The sequence below is a fragment of the Polypterus senegalus genome, chromosome 9 (assembly GCF_016835505.1).
Source record: "Polypterus senegalus isolate Bchr_013 chromosome 9, ASM1683550v1, whole genome shotgun sequence".
NCBI lineage: Eukaryota > Metazoa > Chordata > Cladistia > Polypteriformes > Polypteridae > Polypterus > Polypterus senegalus.
In genome coordinates this window covers 123,662,446-123,682,847 of record NC_053162.1, presented here as the reverse complement: position 1 = coordinate 123,682,847, position 20,402 = coordinate 123,662,446, and the positions used below count along the sequence as shown (strand labels likewise).

General features: G+C 37.7%; 1 protein-coding gene across 3 annotated transcripts in view; it reads right to left on the bottom strand.

The window, feature by feature from the left end:
* clcn1b (chloride channel, voltage-sensitive 1b) overlaps positions 1 to 20,402 on the bottom strand; it is a 240,811-nt gene that overhangs the window by 65,734 nt on the left and 154,675 nt on the right. For all 3 annotated transcript variants that reach the window (XM_039763728.1, XM_039763727.1, XM_039763730.1), the window contains exons 11-12: positions 13,732 to 13,816; positions 13,405 to 13,554 (exon numbers count right to left, since the gene is read on the bottom strand). In XM_039763728.1, the coding sequence (XP_039619662.1) occupies positions 13,405 to 13,554; positions 13,732 to 13,816 (235 nt within the window). The remainder of the gene's footprint in view (positions 1 to 13,404; positions 13,555 to 13,731; positions 13,817 to 20,402) is intronic.

Sequence of the window (20,402 nt, the reverse complement as noted above, 5' to 3'; positions counted from 1 at the left end):
AACTTGGAGATGCCACCAAAGTGCAGTGTCTGTGTAAAGCCGATCTTTGAGCTCCTTTCTTAATGGCTTTTCCAGTTGTCATTTTCCTTTGGGCAGTTGGGCAAGTGTATGAGATATACTGTATATGTGTTTGTGATTAATAAAATAATGGTGTGCTTGGGATGATTTTGGTTACAAAAAGTGTGCCACTACAGAAAAAAGGTTGGAAAACACTGATCTAGACAATAATGTGAGGCTAATTTTTTTGGCAAGGCTAGTGAAATGACTCAATTTAGGCAGAAAGTAACTGCAAAACTTTCATGCCTGAAGGTAAGGAGGGCAATATATAGGTATTATGATCATAAAGACAGAATAGATCCTGTAGCTGTAGTACATGACAGGTTGGAGGGTAAATTATGTTTTAAGATATGAGAGGAACTGTGGATCTTACAATGTGAATTTGTGCCCAGGTGAGGTAAGTTAGGCAAACTTGCAAAGGACTGGGCAGGTGTAGAACAAAATTAGGGTGGGAATGACTCTGTGGCTGTGTTAAATGGCAAACTGGGATGCAAGACTTGAGAAAGATCAAAGGACTAGTGATTGTACGATATGGAATACAGTGGCCAAGGACTTAGCAGTCTATTAGCAGAAGCAGAATAAGATTTGGATTGGCTGTATGCTATGGATGTCTTATAGGACAGACAAAAGTGCATGTTAATAGAAAATTACAGGGGTGGGGGTGAGGACATTATGATGTGGATTTTGGCAGAATGAGGAACTGAGCAAGTTGACAAAGGATTAGGAAATTCAGAGACAGGTGCAGTAAAAATTTGAGGGGCAGGTGCACCTTTTTCTTTCTACATCTATAGGGCAAGATATGGGAGAACTAAGGGGACTGCAGATGCCACAGACTGGAATGGGAAAGCTGGCATCAGATTGGGGAGCATGGTGGAAAGGGTATAATACATTTTAGACTGGATCTGTCCTATGGGTCTGGTACTGGATAGGCCAAGATGTGCATTGACACTATGATTAGAACTATGAGAGCATGTGAAATAACCAGATAGACAGATATTAAAGGCACTATATTATAAATAGATGTGAAAGGCACTGTATAACAGATAGATGTGATAAGCACTAAATAATAGATAAGTGCTGATACAGTTTGTCCCCCCAAAAACTGCACCCAAATTTTCTTCACCAGCCATCATTGTCATTGACCAATTTTTGGAACATTTTGATGATGACATTGATTACAATGTGTGCAAGTCATAAGCTTTTTTCAGGATCCTTTTACAACAAAACAATGCTACCAATCACCATGTAGTAGCTATTTTTGTAGCAAGAAGAATAATATCTTCCAGTCACACTCTGATATGAAAGATTATTTACCTGTACAGTATACATTTGTAGTCCTGTTATCACGAAACTCATGGGACCATAAAAAAATATTTGTTATAATGGAAATTTCGTTATAAAAAATATGGGGAAAATATGTAAGGTATTATGACCAGGGCTGCCAGTGATTTGCTGCATCTGGTAAGCAGTAAACCAAGGGCAAACAAATAGTTGTTCTCTGCAGGATCAGGGTTACCGCGCAACTTGCTTGTCACACAACCTTTAACATTTAACACCTGGCTTTCATTTCCTCTTCCTCACACTCTCCTGATCTGTCTTCTCCAGACCGTGTCTGCCACAGTGGTGATTCTATGCCAATGGTGTTCTTCTAATCTGAAGATGGGAGCTAAAGCAAAACAATCGCCTGTCCCACAGCTCCTAACAGCTCCTATTCTGAATGAAGTCTTGAGATTATACCTGCCTTCTCAGTAATAAAGTACTTGTGGATTTACCTTCCTTTTTCTTGTGCAGTTCTGTGACCAAAGCTTGACAATACCTAAAACACAGCACTTTTAAACTGACAAAAATATTTTATTTGAAAATGGGACGTTAAATGTAACTTTATTTATTTATTTATTTATTTATTTCTACCGTAAACTTTTCACCAAGCATTAATTGACATCTTTCCTAAACAAAATAAGGACTTATTACAATGTGCATCATACAGACCAATTTCACTTCTGAATAATGATGTTAAGATACTCTCCAAAGTCCTAGCTAGAAGGACTGAGAAAGTGCTTCCTTTGGTAACAGCACAAGACCAAACTGGATTTATGAAAGGGAGACACTTAGCTTCCAATCTTCTACGCCTGTTTAAAGTAATATATTCACCCACAAAGTCTAATACCCTGGAGATATTATTGGATGCAGCATTTGATATGGTTGAATGGAAATACCTTTTTACCATATTGGAGAAATTTGGGTTTGACCTGAACATTTGTGCATGGATCAAACTACTGTATATTATTCCAGAAGCTTCAGTTTCTATCAACAACATTAATTCAGACTATTTCAAACTAGAATGTGGTACTAGACAAGGATGCCTCTTGTCACCACTGCTTTTTGCAATCACAACTGAGCCACTAGCAGCTCACTGTTGAAATGCTTATGAGATAAAGGGGATTATCAGAGAAATACTTGAACAGAACATTTGTCTATATGCAGATAATATGGTACTGTGTATATCAGATCCACAAAATACTGTGCCTGCAGTCCTAATAGCACCAACAGATTTTCAAAAGGTTTCTGGTCTCATAATTAATTTGAATAAAAGTGTTCTCTTTCCAGTGAATTCTCAAGCATACAATAGTAGATTGGACACCTTCCCTTTTATCATCACAGATCAGTTTAAATACCTAGGGGTAAACATCTCAAGTAAACATAAAGCTCTTTATTAACAAAATTTTGCCGTCTGCATGGGAAAAAATTAAGCAAGATTTGCGTAGATTGTCTACTCTTCATCACACTTTAACTGGAAGAATTAGCATTGCCAAGATGAATATTCTTTCTAAACTTATGTTTCTTTTTCAAAACATTCCAATATACATTATTAAATCATTTTTTAAGAAATTGCATTCAACTGTAACCTCATTTATTTGGAATTCAAAACATCCATGTATCCAAAGGGCGACCTTACAAAGACCTAAGGTGGAAGGTGGCATGGCTCTACCTAACTTTAAGTTTTATTACTGGGCAGCAAATATACAAGCTATAAAAACCTGGACATTGACACAAATAGATGAACATACACAGGATTAGTCCACAATAGAAATAAAATCCTACAGTACTTCTTTATATTCCTTGCTTTGTACCGCAATAAGTACAAGTCATCGTCAATATACTAACAACCCAATTGCGCTTCACTCACTCAGAATATGGAACCAATGTAGAAAGTATTTTAAGATAGAGAAGCTTTTATGTGTGGCAGCTCTGCACAAGAACCACCTTTTTCCACCTCTGAAACGTATGCAGTTTTTAATGTCTGGAAAACATTTCAAAATGTTTCCATAACAAGATCCAACCTGTGATGTTGCAATCAAGTTCCAGTCTCATTAGGCCATATATTTTGGACATGCACCAAATTAACATAATTTTGGACCAAAATCTTTAAATGCCTTTCAGACAGCCTTGGTGTTACAATCCGTCCTAATCAACAGCTGTGTTTTGTGTTCTTCCAGATGGTCTTAAATTGGAGAAGGACAAACAAACTGTAATTGCATTTACTTCAGTATTGGCATGTAGACGTATCTTGCTCAACTGGAAGAATCCTAACTCACCTATTTTAACTCAATGGGTAAGTGATGTTATATATTATCTGAAATTGGAAAAAATCAAATTCTCACTTAGAGGATCTGTATTCTGTACAAAACTTTCAAAAACCTGGTAGAATCTAATTAGTAACATATTAGAATAATCATTTAAACTGAGGAAGTGGATTCTCTCCCCTGTTTTTTATTCTATTTATTTTTATTCATTTATTAATTATCTATTTACTTATTTCTACTAGTTTAAAGTTTTACTCTGTTGGCCTGGTGAGTGTTGATTTATTTCAAACCTAGTTTTATTAAACTTGACTTGCTTGTATGGAATGTTATTTGATTTTAATAAAATCAATAAAATGTTTTAAAAAAAATAGAAATACAGTTATGAATATAGAGAATCAAAAAACATGACATTAGATGTAATTTTTTATTAGAAATATGGGTATGAATACATAAGGAAAATGAGATAGATGTATTTTTTTAAATAGAAATATAGGTATGAAAACTGAATGAAAACTAGACGTTAGATGTAACTTTTTTTAATAAACTAAGGGGGTACGCCCCCTGCTTGCTTCACTTGCCAATCCCCGGGCTTGGTACTGTGGAAATATAATTTAAAATGTTTTTTTATGCATGGGAATTGTTACATATACATTATGTTTACTTTTTATTTTAAAACTTCAGTAAAAAAAATATTTGGAATGAACTTTTCTTCAAGATCACATTGAATTTTTATTCCTTGTGTGGTCTAACACCGTGATGATGCAATGTATAACTGGCCGTGAGTGAATATCGTTTTTTTGTCTCTTATAAATAAACCATCTTTTTCAAATGTTTGTTCTTGTGATGTGTCAATTGTCATTGCAAAAGCTATTCTCACGGGAAACTGTAAACGTTTTAATACGAATGGCATGTCAAGATCTCCTTTTTGCTTGAACACTGTGTCCAGTTCATTCAATAAAAATAAGACTTTCTGATAAAACAATCTATACGAAAGTGGGAATCTCCAGAGCCGATGTAGCCAGTGGCATTGTTCTCAAGAAGCTGCGGATTTCTGGCCATTGTGGATTACACGTCATTGTAAGAAATAAATCTGGCTGACCAATAGTTCTGAATATTGTCATTGCATCATGATATAACTAACTGTTGCAACGGTCTTGGACGACGCTGATATGATGATGGTAATATTACTGCTTTACCTATTTTGAATTTGTCTGAACTATTGATATTTGAATTGTGAATGTGATCAATGAGACTTTGCATTTGTTCTGTTCTAAGTTTGACTTGACTCGATTTAATAAAGAAGAGACAATTACAAGCGCATTAATAATATTATGTTGCGATAGACGTTGAGATGATAGAAGTGATTTAAATACTTGGGAACATATCACTATTTTAGCCCCAAAATATTGTGTGGGTATTATTTGTTTTTCTGATTGCTCAGTTTTGGCTGTTATGTTATTTCACTGAGTAATACTTTCCGTTTTTTAGCGCGAATGCGATCTGTACTGTCTTTTTTTTGACACATTTGAATTTTAGTACTGTTATATTTTTGAACTTGCTCTTTGTGTGTATGGTGCCAACATTTTTGTTGAGTCTTTCGAATTCCAGTGCTTTCATAATCTGTAACCTGCTCTGCATGTGTATGGCGCCACTGTTTTTGAACATCTTTATGAAGTTCTACTGTGTCTTGTACTCTTTGTCTTTTATTTCTGACCCCGATTGGACCTGCAAGGTTTTCAATTGTCCTTGGCTGATTATTACTGTCCTTAGTCTGCGACGTTGAACATAGATTATTAGTGTTCTTGTTTGCATTCTTTTTTCTCCATCGCTTTTGGGTCTGTTTTCGACACGCTGCTCTTGCTCGTTCTTCTTCGCTTTGTCGTTTATGAAGTTCGGACGGGGCAACAACTGACAGGTTAGATGACCATGATCTTGTCTGACAATGTTTGTAAGTAGGGTGTGACTTGCCTAGGTCACGTCTCACTGGAATATGCTTCCAATGGATTTCAATATGACGTGACTTGACCGTGCCGTGGGAAGTGAAAGTGCCTCTGCCACTCTGAAGTGTCTCTCTGTCTCTCTACAAGACCACATCTCGTCGCAGGATTTTCTTTTATAATAGAGAGAAATACAGGTAGGAAAACACAAAATGAAAATTAGTTTTTGAGATGAAGATGAAGGCACGATTCCAAAATGCGTTCGCTACTTAATTTCTCTTCATTCCGGAACTTCAACTTTTTCCAGGATTGCTAATTTTTCTTTCAATGTAAACTGATGCTGTTTCTCACTTTGAGAAGTGATATGAAACTCGAACAGTATGGTGTGTCTGCACACAGCAGAACTACTCACATGGACGCTCGGGGAGCACTGACACAGAATTTGGCTATGTGTATGATGACGTGCCTACACACTTGCCGAGCCTGCCCTAGACTTCCTGAGAATGGAAATTTCGCAACAGACTGTCTCTCACTTCATCACATTATTATCTCCGATGACCATTTTTGGGCATAAAAACATTTGTTATACTGAGATTTACATTTCTTTAAAACAAGATTTATTTACTGTAACATCATGTTCTATGAACATTTGTCTGGGTCCTCAAAAAGTGCTTGCTATTCTGAAAATTTTGTTACTTTAGTTTTTGCTATAACAGGAGTTAACTTGTACAGCGGAACCTCGGTTCACGAACATCTCGGAACACGTACAAATCGGTTTATGACTAAAAAGTTTGCCAAACTTTTGCATCTGTTCACGACCACACACTCGGTATACGAACAAGCCAGTTTCCCTTTCGGTTTGTGCGTGCTGATGATTTCCGCATGTGTTGCATTGTTCTCAGTCAGACATGCTTGCTTGGACGTGCGTGCATGCTTTCCCTGTGAACTTTTTGTGCTCTATTTCTTTTCCCTTCCGGTTCGTATGAGCCGATTACTGTATTTGGGCACGTATTGAGCCTCTCCCTGTGCATTGTTCTCATTCAGATGTACGTGCTTTCGCTGTGAACTCTTTGTGCTCTACAGTATTTCGTGTGCTTTTGCCTTCAACCATGGCTTCTAAGCATGTGCAGGGTGGTGAGAAGAAAGGTTTGAAGAAAATTGAAATTGAAGTAAAGAAAGAAATTATTGAAAAGTTTGAACATGGCGTTCGTGTTACTGATCTTGCTGCCAAGTACAAGAAGTCAAAACCTAAAGCAGAAAGAGGCCATTAAAGCAGCTCATGTTGCAAAAGTAGTTACAGTGTTAACCAGGCAGAGGCCTCAAGTGCTGGAACAGGTGAAAAAACTGTTGCTAGTGTGGCTGAATGAGAAGCAACTTGCAGAGGACAGCGTAAATGAGACGATGTTATTGTATTATGGATTTTTCAAATGTTCATTTTTCGGTTCGTAGCATGAATTGTTTCAATGTTACTTTTCTTGGTTGTTTATTAAGTTACGGATTTTTCAAATGTTCATTTTTTTCCTTATGTTTAAAACTCATTAAAAAAGTGTTTTTAGCGAGTGTTATGGTGTATAAAATCTACATCTTATCCATCCATCCATTTTCCAACCCGCTGAATCTGAACACAGGGTCACGGGGGTCTGCTGGAGCCAATCCCAGCCAACACAGGGCACAAAGCAGGAACCAATCCTGGGCAGGGTGCCAATCCACCGCAGGACACACACAAACACACACTAGGGCCAATTTAGAATCGCCAATCACCTGGCATGTCTTTGGACTGTGGGAGGAAACCGGAGCGCCCGGAGGAAACCCACGCAGACACGGGGAGAACATGCAAACTCCACACAGGGAAGACCTGGAAAGCGAACCCAGGTCCCCTAACTGCGAGGCAGCAGCGCTACCACTGCGCCACCGTGCCGCCCAATCTACATCTTATTCTGTATTATATTTTGCTCAATCCCAACAAGATGAATTCAGATGTAGGAGGCATTATAATAAAAAAGACATATCCTCTTCCTTATACCTCACTTTTATAACAGTTCTTCATAGCTTATTACTAATTTGGTTTACAGCCTTGGAAAAGAAGCCTTAGCTGATACCTCAGGCTATTGATTACTTTACGGATGGACATCTGGGACATCAATTGGGTTTATGGCCTGGGAAAGGAAAAACTGAAGCAATATCAAAGAACTTTATTACCTGGGGAGCAAAATTCATCCATCATATTGACAGCCAGCCAATCAGGTGCATGGAACATTCATGTGTTGTGAAACCACGGCATGAAACTTTATAATAAATATGCCTCATTTTGAAAGCAATATCAGAAGCAAAGAGAAGAAGGAGAAGAAGCAAAGAGAGGAATGAGAAGAGGAACAGACGAAGACGGCACTGGTCGTCAGAAAGGCATTATGAACATCGATTGCTAAACCAAACTCCTCCCTGGGACATTCATCCTTGTCATCTGTAACTTTTTCGTAAGCTTTTTCTAAAGACTATTGTCGAGGATGCCAGGGGCCACATCCCGGCCGGGACGCCTGGATAGTCCCCAACGTGGACACTATTACTCCTCGGCCACGAGAGGGCAGCCGCTCGGGCCTATTTGGGGGCCACAAGGAGTGACCTGGGACAGTCGTGAGAGGACGTGGCCACCGCCAGGGGGCGCCAGTACAGTGAGGGAATCCTGGATGGCAGCACTTTCGCCACACTAGGAAGTGCTGCCGGAAATAATTCCAAGAAGACCCGGAGTGCTTCCAGGTGCTTTCCTGAGACTTCCGCCACACCAGGAAGTGACGTCAAGGGAAGCACCTGGGGCTCTTCCGGGTCATGATAACTTCTAGTAGACGAACCAGAGTTGGGAGGAAGGAGACGAAGCTTGTGAGGAGGAGGAAGGAGGTCAAAGAGAAAAAAGAAAGAAGAAGAGAAAGAAGAAGAAGAGGAAGAGAAAGAGGAAGAAAGGAAGAGAGTTGGTGAGAGAAGGCATTGTGGTGCTCAAAGATAAAATAAAGGAGTATGTTTTGGACATCCTGGTGTCAGTCTGTCTGTGTTTGGGGGTACGTTTTCCACACTATATATATTCAGACTTTCCTATCAGTCCCAATTTTTCTATTATTCTTTGTTACATTGGTATTATTATTATTCTTGTAATAAATACCATGCTGCTTTTAACTTTCTATGCTTTGTCTTAATGTCTAGAGTGATTGAAGTAATAAGTTAGATTTCTTTGAACACGTCGTGACAGCCTGAGCATGGCTACCTTCCACTCCTTTGCTGAAATGTTCAGTAAGAGATCCTTTTCCCACTGTACTCTAGGAACTGTGAAAGGAAGGGACTTTAAAATGCTTTATATATTATAAAAAAGCCATATGAGTCCTCAAGACTGATCAGTATTTCTTCTGGAATAGAAATAGGTGGAAGGTGAGAAAAATTGGGCAGATTTTTTTAGCAAAGTTTCTAATTTGGAAATAGTGGAAAAATTGTTTTGATGGGAAGCTAAATTTGGAGTGTAATTGTTTATAGGATGCAAAGACGTTATTTATGTACAAATCTCTAAGTGATTTAATCCCATATGTTTTCCAAACATTAAAAACTGTGTAAGTTTGAGTGGGTGGAAAAAGGTGGTTATCGTATTGAGGTGCGACAGATAAAAGCTTAATTTGTTTGTTTTAATTAACTGTGTATTTCGTTTTGCTAGTTATTGATCCTAATACTGATGTTCTTTATTAATATAAAGTTAAAATGAATGTCAGAAATAGAAATTAATTCATCCATCTGTCCGATCTTTATTCAGAGCCCATTTCATAATGGGTATTGTCATGGAGAGCCAGAGCATTGTGCAAAAGGTAAAAAACAGCTCTAGAGAAACCAGTTTAACGATAGGCTACACACCCACACCCCTACTCAAACAGCAAAGATGCATGGAGTGGAGAAAACAAAAGTGGACAACAGGTGAAAGCCATAGAGACAATGCACGGAAATCTCTCCTGGTCCCCTAAAAATATTGGACAAGGCAGCAGTGTTAACCACTCTGCCACATATAGAATTAAATAATGTTTGTGAGAATTTCCTCCCACATCTCCAAAAAAGTGCATGTTAAGTTACTGGTAATTCTAAATTGGCCATATACATGCAATGAACTGACACTCTGTGCTTGGCTGACCATGGCTTTTTACTGATTTACATCCAGTTCTGCCAGAATAGGCTCCAGCTTCCCTCAACCCTGAATAGGAATGAGAATATTATTTTATGCTATTATTACAATAAAATTGATTCTTGTTTCACTTATTACTAAACAGTTATCTGGTTGAAAGCTCAATATGCTAAAAATTAATTGAAAGGTCCTGTTTTTAAAGGTTTCTAGCAACAGAAAAGCACTATGGAGGTAACAGAATAAAGAGCCTATCAAAAGTTGCAGGAAAGAAAGAAGCCCACCATTGTACATTTTCTTGCAGGACAGTGTTGAAAGAAGGGTCTCCTAGATAGGCCTGATTCCAGGATATCTAACCCATTGTACAGTTGTACTAATAAGACAGGAAATTTAAAAACTCTCGCAAAATAGGTGTTTTTTATGCAATATATCCATCAGAACCAGGACAAGAGATCACTTGTGTTTTATTAGCAAATTGCATTTGTGTTTCAGGATCAGCTATACTGCAGACCAGTACTCCTTGCATCTTCCCCTCCTCCAGGCAGCCACATGTATCACCACTGCAGCAGGCTGGCACTGCTATCAGGCAAGTAGGCTTTGTGTGTGCTGTGGGTGCTCTGTAAGGGTAGAACCCTAGTGAAAGAGAAGCCTTGAATAAAGAACGGGAAACAAGTCCACTGTACCTCCTCTAATGATTAACACCATTACAAGTAGAGATACAAAGTACGTTTTTTTTAAACAGCTGGTGCACGGGTAGATTACATACATTGAACGGGCACCCTTCTGGTTTAGTGTTTAGCTCCGTAAATATAAAAACGTTGCCTGTTACCTCCAAGCCTACAGATGGTGGCAATGGAATGCAAGGAGAACTAAATCCCAGTTTAACAAGCTAGGTTTCCAGAGGCTACTACTTTTTCAGGGGCCAATATTTGCCACTATTTTTTTCAGGGCTAATATTTGCCATTATCAGCTACATGTAGTGAACAGCCCAGACCCCTTAAAACCAACACCAGATTTAGGTTTAAAAGTCAACTGTGCAATAACATGGAAGATGAATGTGTGAAGACTCAGTGGTGACAGTAAAAGAGGCCAAGCACAGAGACAGCCATGGAGGTAAGATGAGGTCAAAAAAAGTATGAAACTGGGGAGCCATCTCACTGGACATGCAGGGAGAAAGGTTGTTGGTTTTCTTTTTTCACCTTATACAATTTCTTGTATTAGGAATTGGTTAGCTTTCGCATACCCCTTGGGGTCAGAGCGCAGGGTCAGCCATTGTACAGCGCCCCTGGAGCAATTACAGGTTAAGGGTCTTGCTCAAGAGAGCCCAGCAGAGTAGGATCTCTTTTGGCAGTGACAGGGATTTGAACCGGCAACCTTCTGGATACCAGCACAGATCCTTATCCTCAGAGCCACCACTCCATTTAACACAGGGGTAAAGGGGAAGCTATGTGCTCCTTTTTATTTTCATTTTCTTTCTTACTTTATATTTTTCCCTTGATGATCCGTCCCTTGTGTGTTTTAATGAATAAGTACTATGCTTTTGATAAATCATTATTCTCCTAAGTTCTGCTCCCTAGGGGATGTTCTCCTTTTACACAGTAAACTCTACAGAAGAGACATCCTCTAGTTATGTAAATAATACTTTACAATTTTTTTGCATAAAGTATCTTTAAGTAACATAAATATTTATTAGTCATTCCTTGAAATACTACCAAAGTTGTTTCTTTTGAGAATGAAAAAGCCTTTCCTTTTGTTTTTTGTTTTCTTATTTTTTTACTTAGAGTGCCATATTCGAAAAACATGTGGATGTTTAATGGAGCCACAAATGACTGTTCACAGCAAACCATCTTATAGTTGCTTTTATTGCAAGCACACATCTGACAAGTTAAATGCAATTTCTTACCAGGTATAGGATTCAAAGAATTCTTACTGTTGTGTGTCTAAGTATAGGCTATTAACCAGCTGCTACAAAAAAAATGTAAATGTGTGATTTTGAAGGAAAAAAGTAACTATATAATAACACAGCATCTGGCAATATCCACCATCCATCTGTGTATATTCTGATGCCATATACTTGGTGTGGATGAAGGAACTGACCCGGCTTGGGAGGCTAGTCCAACTCAGAGTCCACCCACTCACACTGCTATTATTTAGAGTTGTCTGCTACCATGACATGTGATTCCTTGGGAAATTGGAGGGCAAATGATGAAAATCTTTGAGAAAGGAATATATTTTTTTCTACTGTAATAATGATGCATTTTACTTACAAGCACCTTTTTTGTTAAATGAAAATGTATTCAAATCAAAAAGAAAAATAAAAAATAAGTAAAGAGAAACTCTGATTTAAAAAAACATTTCTTAACAATAGTATTGGAATTAATAGAATTAGTTGTAAGAAAATTACAAATATAAAGGAGAGAGGATACCACTATGAGGGAGCATTAGCAGAACATACAGTACTTGAGAACCTAGGATGTGGTGTTTGATGCCAATATTTTTATGCGACTGCATCCTTGATTTTGTTCATTTGTTCTGTTTTACTGTTTAGCACCCTATGCAGTATTTTAAATAATCCCTTAAACAATTTTTAGGAGTAAGAAGTTCCTAAGAATAGGAAATCATTTTCATGAAGAGACCTTCATGCGGTTCAGGAGGTTATTGTAGCTATGAAACAGTCCTGGGATTTAACTGAACATCAATGCAGAAATGGAAAAGAAAGGATTTTACCTCTGAACTGCTTGTGCTTTTTTTCACATTTTTGCATACTTAATTCTCTGTTATAATATACTGCCATTATTGTGATTTTAACATCTTGATTGTCTGCCTCGCTTGCCCTGGTCCATCCTTAGTTAGGACTGTTGATGCCCCTGGATTAAATAAGGTTACCTTGATGGTGGGTCTGAGGCATCAGAACCTCAACTTATAGAATGGATTTCAATAACTTCTGGTTCCTGTTTCTTTTGCTTATAGCAGTTATGTGAGTTGTAGTTTTGTCTATGTTGATGTTTCTACACTCTTAACAAAAATTGGAGGTGACTGTGATCAGACAATCAAGGTCACATATAAAAGTATATTAACCAACTAGCAACCAAGGTGTAAAATGTAAATAGGTTTCCAGGGCACAAGATATTCCAAGGCAGGAAACACAACCACAACAGAAAATGTGTAAGTAAGCAATGGGCCTTCAATTCGCAATTAAGAAAATTGCTGTCTAAAACAGGTTGGCTAAGTCACACCATCCAATAACAGTATCATGACATGAACAGGCGTTTAGAAAAATTGTATTGTCTTCTTTTAATTGTATCATTTAGTTGTTTAATAGTACATTTTTGTTATATATACCTGCCCTTGCCATTTCTCATTTTCAGTATCTTTAACATATTAAAAAGGTCTGTTAATACACTGTGTTTTATTTTTACACACAGCTGCGCTTACTGTGAAAAAAACACAACACTGTATAAAGATCACCTGATTGAGTAACTGATTGAATGATAGTGAATCAGCCTGCATCAGGTATTTTTGTTCTGCACAGATATAGGCAAACACATTGATTTTACTGTCTAAAGGAGCAAATGGGAATAAGTACTGAATTGATAAACAATTTAAATCTGCTTAAATTTCACATCAACTTTTAATTAAGTATAAAAGTCAGATTTTTTAATTATCAAAATGTGAAAATTACCTTCATCACAAAAAAGAGCAGCAGGATAAGGAAGACACTTATTTTAGGGTGTATCCAAACTGAGGAACGTCCTAATAAGTGGGGTGTGTCAGTGTGCTTCGTCCATGTGTAGTTGTCAAAAAGAGAGCTAATAGCTTCCCGAGGCATTAGCTGTATGGAATAAAAAAGACAAATGTAATTATTGGGAAACAAAGTAAAAGTTTAGTTGACATATGTTAGGGTAATGAGCTATGATTTACATTATGTGAAGTGAGAGCATTTTGTAGCTGAAAAGGTCAGTGTGAAGAACTGAAGAAAAGACAAGAGGTAAATTTGAAAAATGCTCACCTCTCCAGCCATAAATTGACCAAAACCAGGAGGAAAAGTCAAAGTGGATATTACAAAGGTAACAATTCCAGGATAAATTAGTCGGCTGAAAAACAAAATACAAAAAAAAAAGAATGCTGATAAATGACTGTTTTTGAGTATGGAATTAGGTGTCTACTGCTCATACTTGACATATATTGTAGTTATTAATTTGCCCTTCGTTGTGTGAAGCAGTGCTTATCAGTCTTGTTCCTGACAAGATAATTGATCAGTTGTTTTAGGTACGTTCACATAAAATGTGAACGCAGCTATTGTTGTTCTCATGTCTGTCTGTCTGTCTGAATGAAGAAATCAATGTCACAGTGGTCTTATTTCTCTAAAATTCAAGGCAAAATTTTCAGAAAAGTTCAGCTTTCATTATGATACCTCGAATAGGACATATTGTATGTAGTAATGTTTGGAATTTCAAATACTTCCACTGAAAAAGAATCATTTATCGTAAACCAGGGAAACACTCTTTGACACCTCAATTACTGAGAAAGGTTACTTCACCTTGTACATATTTCTTTTTTGCATGTCTGAAAGTCACTGCCCACCGTAAAGCACATCTCTAATACAAGTTATTGAAATAGTTGCATCATCACACGCACAGCCAAAAATGGTGACATCAGCTGCTTGCGCACAGGTGGACAGATTCAATGTAAATTTAGAAAAAGAAAATTACCCTTCCATTGTGTACTTTTTTTTAAAGTTTTATGTTTAAGAGATATAAACTACAATTCACCATAGTATTTTAGTATTAGGTGAAAAATGTCAGGCCGCTGGAGCAACACAAAGGACAAGAAGAAAAATGTCAAAGTAAGCGAAGGTCAAAAAAGGCAGATTAATAATGCTAGTTCTATAATACTAGATTTATAAGAGTAGTGTCTTAACTAAAAATCACAACATGAAATGTGTAGTCAAAAACTAAACTGGTACGTTTAACACCAGAATTATATAATGAGACAACATGCAAAGATTTAGAGAAAGGGTCCACAAATTTGGATGCTACACAGGCATGAGTTTATAAAATGTAGCAAGCGTGACATCATCTCTTGTCATTTCTGCTGCCAGCAATGGAGCATTGCATTATACCAGCAGAGCCATAAAACTATATAACTAGACATTGAATGTGGTATCTCTGAAAGTGTTTTCAGACACCAACTGCACCTCTAAGGACCCTGCTGTCTAGCTTACCAAATATGTGGATGACACAACCATCAGTGGGCTCATGGGGAATGGTAATGAGTCTGCATATAGACGGGAGGTAGAGCAGCTGGCCTTTTGGTGCAGTCAGAACATTTTGGAGCTAAACTCTCTCAAAACTGTGGAGATGACAGTGGACTTTAGGAGAGGTCCCGCAATATTATCCCCGCTCTCCATACTTAATACTGCTGTGACAGTTGTGGAAATGTTCACGTTTCTGGGATCTGTAACCTCCCAGGACTTTAAATGGGAGACTAATGCAGGGTCCATCATAAAAAAGGCAGAACAGCGAATGTAATTCCTGCAAAAGCTGAGGAAGTTCAGCCATACACAGGAGCTCCTGATTCAATTCTACACAGCAGTAATTGAGTCTGTTCTCAGCTCATTCATAACAGTGTGGTTTGAATCAGTGACATGACAAAAAAAGGCTAACAACGAATAGTCAGGTCTGCCGAAAATATCATTGATGCCAGTCCACCCACTTTACAGGACCTGTACTATTCTAGAGTCATGAAATGGGCAGGGAAAATCATTACCGACCCTTCACATCCAGGCCATAACATTTTATTAACTTTTTCCATCAGCCAGGTGTTTTTGATTAGGACCCTACCCCTGAGGCCTCCCAGGGTCTTGCACTACTGTTTACATATTGTTAATACTTGTTTGTTTCAGCATTTCTGCACTTTGTATGCATATATATATATTTATATTATCTGTCCTGTTTTAACTTTCTCGTATACAAAGTATAGGGAAAGTATTGTAATCGTCCAAAAATTCAATGTCAAGGTTTTGATGAATCTCGCCGTTTTAGACCTCCCTGCCCCGGCCGGGACTTCTCTTCTTAGAAGGACCGGGGGAGCAAGTATGGACGGAGCATCACCTCCCTCAGAACACTGGATGGCAACGATACTTCAGACTCTCGCAGGGCTTCATGGGAATTGGAGTTCGTTACAGCCCTGTTGAGATCCGGGGCTGCTGCCAGGATGTGCTGCAACTGTCCCTGACCTGTGTGGGAGGTTCTTCTGCCACACCAGGCAATGCTGCTGGAAGTGGGTCAACAAGCACTTGGAGCACTTCCAGGTAACCTATATAAGGGACCAGCAGACAATACTTCCGGAGCTAGAGTCGGGAGGAGAGGTACTAAGCTTGCCGAAGAAGAGTGGAGGAGAAAAAGTATTGTGGTAATTGTGCTATTGTGCTGTGGGACTGTGTTGTGCCTGTGGGAAAGGGGAAGGCGTTACCCACAGGTGATGAAAAATAAAAAAAATTTCTTTAAATGCTTTAAAATTTGTTTTATAAGTGTGCCTTCTGTGTCAGGTAAGTTGCTGATATAGCGCCTTTGTTACAGTGTGTAAACACAATAACTTGAATACGCTTTCACTTAGGTCAACCAAATTTTGCATACAAGTACTCAGTACAAAACGTTGATTTCTATCAACTTTTTGGCTATTTTTGCTAACTGGAAGTGGTACTTTATCCTTTTATTTATGCAGCTGCAGAGTTCGATTTATTCAACTTTACTTTTATAATAATTGTTCAATATATTATTAATTAGATTTGTTGTTGATGGTTCTTTAATGTACATAATATAAAAATATAATCATTGTCTTGCGGTTTACTCCTCAAATATCCAACCCCATATCTAAGTATACGAGAAAGTCTAGGGGAGATCACTTCTGATATTTTATCTCAGCTGTGTGATTAACAATTGTACAGTATGTAACTTATACTTGGAGAGTCACCAAAATCGGAGTACAATTCCTGATTTAGGTTTGTTTCTCTAACTATAGTATCTGATATTGCAAAATGTTTTAAAATCATGCATTATATGTCTACTTATACACATAATTAATTTTTTTTTTAAATTAAATAAACAAAACCTAAAAATGTTTCCAGATGTACCTCAATAATACACTGTGTACAGTACATTTTCAAACTAGATACACAATGGATTTTATTTAATATATTTCAATCATTCATCATCATTCACTCAGTTCAACTTATGGTCTTGGGGTAATGAAGTATATTCTGGCCATATTGGGCACAGTCCATTATAAGTCACATTCATGCACACACCCACAGGCCAATTTAACCTAACATACCCATATTGTGTTCATAAGATTTATTAATGGATGCTTTGAAATCAGTTCAATTTTCTATCTGGTGCCTCCTAACTCACCTGTATGAGAAAAACTTCAAAGATTATATACTGTTCAACTCAACTTAATATCTAATAATGCAAAAAGCTAGGCTTTTTGGGGTTTCCTTCTATCTTTGGCCCTCTAGACATGAAAAACCCTCATTTTAGGTGACTTGTTAATCATGTTTTCCACAGGAAATTACACCCTTACGATAAAAAGTAAACCAATAGGTGCCTTTAGCAAAAAATTATCAAAAAGCCTTGAAGTTGTGCATGCCACATCAACTGACCCCAGAGGTTCAATATCTAATGGGATATGATAGGTCGAAGTTACTGCTTTTCCCAAAACAAAATAATCGGGATCAGTAATATTGGCATGTGGTGTGTCATTTTATGCTCTTTTGGGGTTGATGATCATAAATATAGTATTTTTGGTATTTGATTCTTTTCCAGTGTGTGGCGTTCCGGGTTAGCTTCATGCTCCTTTGTCACTGCCAGGAGCCTCTTCAACCCAGAACCATCGATAGTAATTAACTAGGATGAGCCCAGCAAAGGAGGACACATACATCCAGCAAGGGGTTGGTGCTAAAAGTACTCAGAACTTCTATTAAGATTTATCAAATAGTCAAACAGTGTTTAAATAGTGCAGTGCATCAAACTCTACTTCTAATAAATAAATAAATAATCCATAAAAATCCATGTAAAGGTGGAGGTTAAAACAATTCAATAAATAAATATCCATTAAAAATGAGGTTAAAATCATAAGGCAGGAATTTGTTCCATAAAACTCTCACAAGTCCTGGTCCATTCTTTCTAAAAATGAAGCCTCTTCTGATTACCCCAGATGGGATCCCACAGCCAGAGGAGATGCCCTTCTGACAGACACAGCTAACCTTTCATCACAGGCTCGGGTCACTGCTGTACCATGGGTTCCTAAGCAATCGACTGTGCCACGCCTCGCTCCTTTGTCTCTCACTGCCATTCCTTAACCTTGTGTGGGAGCCCCCAACAACCACTAGGTCACAGTCGCTACCCCAACAAATGCTCAGCTGAAGTGGCCCTCTTCAGCTCCCTCAAGTGTTCGCCCTATACTCCTCCTAGGGGCTCTCCTTGTGGCTGCCTACCTCCTTTCCTTTGCACACCGGTGCCTCCATATCCTGCTGTCTCCATAATCCCCTTTAAACCTCTGACTCTCTTTCTCTCTTCTTTTCTTTTTTCTATTACCTTCTTTTTCTTACCCATTTTTTCCATACCCTCTTTGCCGTGCAGGCTCCTTTTTATCTTCCTACTTGATTGATCGTGGGTGTGATACACGTCTACCTCTGAGGTGTGAATGAGGCACCTGATTGACCAGCTCACATTTGCACATATGCAATCAGATAAGCACCCCAATCAAGCATGGAGTGAAGTGTGCTCATGCCCACCTGCAACCTTTCTGAGTCTGCATGCTCTGGGATTCAATTACCTCTTATCGCACGGTGGTCCTAGCTCTCTAAGCGCCACTCCCAGAAAATGAAAAATGATCAATTTTAAAATAATCATGTGGAATATTATTTTGGACTATTTTAAGGTAAGTGATTATGAATATTATTATGTTATTATTATTTCATTTTTAATTTGTGATCATTTACTATGGATGTAGCCCACTATGAACCTTTATCAGAGGGTGAAAAGTGACAAATGTCTATTACAATCATGAATGGTTAGACTTTAAAAATTTAAATTGAAAAACACATTTTAATATTTCAAAAATTAGATGCAACTATAGTTGTGCATTATGTACTTGTTCCTTTTTTTCTCTGTGTTTTATCATGAACACCCTACATTTCAGGAAGGCATACACTAATTTCGACTTTTTTGGGAATTTAGGAAGAAAATAAGAATTCCTGGAGAAAAAAAAAGACAAGAAGCACCACAAGAACTTTTCATTGGTCAGTGGTTATCATGAAGAGATTCAAACCCAGAACTCTGGAGTATGAGTCAGTGCCAACTGCTATGTCAATAAATACTGAAAATTCAAAGTTTTAGCATAAAGAATGGCACAACACATTTACTGTATTCTTATTAACTATTTTTATAAGTTTCCTTCTGTTTTCTAAAGAAATTTTTGCTTTCAGGTACAATTCTGCCTTATATGACTTGCTTGACTAAATTAAACTTATTTATTTTTAATAACTTTATCATTAGATGATAGACTTGAGGAAATACATTTTGTTTAACATTTCTCTTAGGAACAAATATACAATAACTGTAAAGTTGCTCTGTACAGCCCATGGCTGATCTTACTTCCAGCATCCCTTTGACAGCAAAGCCTTCTGGGAGGGTGGAAAGCTTAGTGTTGCTTGAAGGGGTGAGAGCAGCTAGCAGAAAATATAATATATGAGTTAAATATAGAAGATTTAATGGTTGTTGAATAACAAAACATAGTTAAAGGCCAAGAGCTAAGGACAGTAGCCAGGAATTTGTAAAAGTTGCTGGTTTTCAGTAACAAAACAGGAGACTTCTTTAAGGGGCACGTGACATAATTACTGTGGAAGAATAAAGACAAAAATCAACAAACGGGAAGTACAATTTTGAAACCCAAAGGAAAAAGTAAATCCAGAAAGCCAGGACTCTATGGAACACAAGGGATGCTTGAACCCTTTTTATGTACACACACCTCTGTGAATTTGGATGAGCAATGTCTTGGAAAAGCTAATACATTCTTTGCAATGAGACTGCTCGTTGAGATGCCTTGAGAAAATCAGAATGGTTTGTATATGGTGTTATTATTGATTTAGAGAAATCTATGATAGAGGGATCCTCTTTAAGTTCTTACCTCTTTGCACTGGTGCATGCTTTTTGCTGATGACATTGTGTTGTGTAACACAAGAAAAGAGGAAGTGGAGAGGAAGTTGGAGGAATGGAGAAGGGCTTTGGAAGATAGCAGATTGAAGATGAATAGGATGAAGATAGAATGTTTGAGGTTTAATGATGACCAGGATTAAGAAGTAAACCTGCATGGAGAGCTATTGAAAAATGTAAATACAGTATATAGGATTAGTTGTAGCCCAAGATGAAAAATTAGATGCAGAGATAGCCTATACAGTGCAATGTGGATAGAAAAATTGGAAGAAGGTATCAGGAGTATTGTATGATCAAAGATTTAAGGCAAAGGTTAAAGGTTAGGTTTTTAAAATAGTGGTAAGACCAGCAAAGCTGTGACTTGGGCATTAAAGAACGTGCAGGATAAGAAGTTAGATGTAGCAGAAATGAGAATGTTGAGATGGATGAGTGGAGTTAGAAAAAAAGACAGATAAGAAATGGG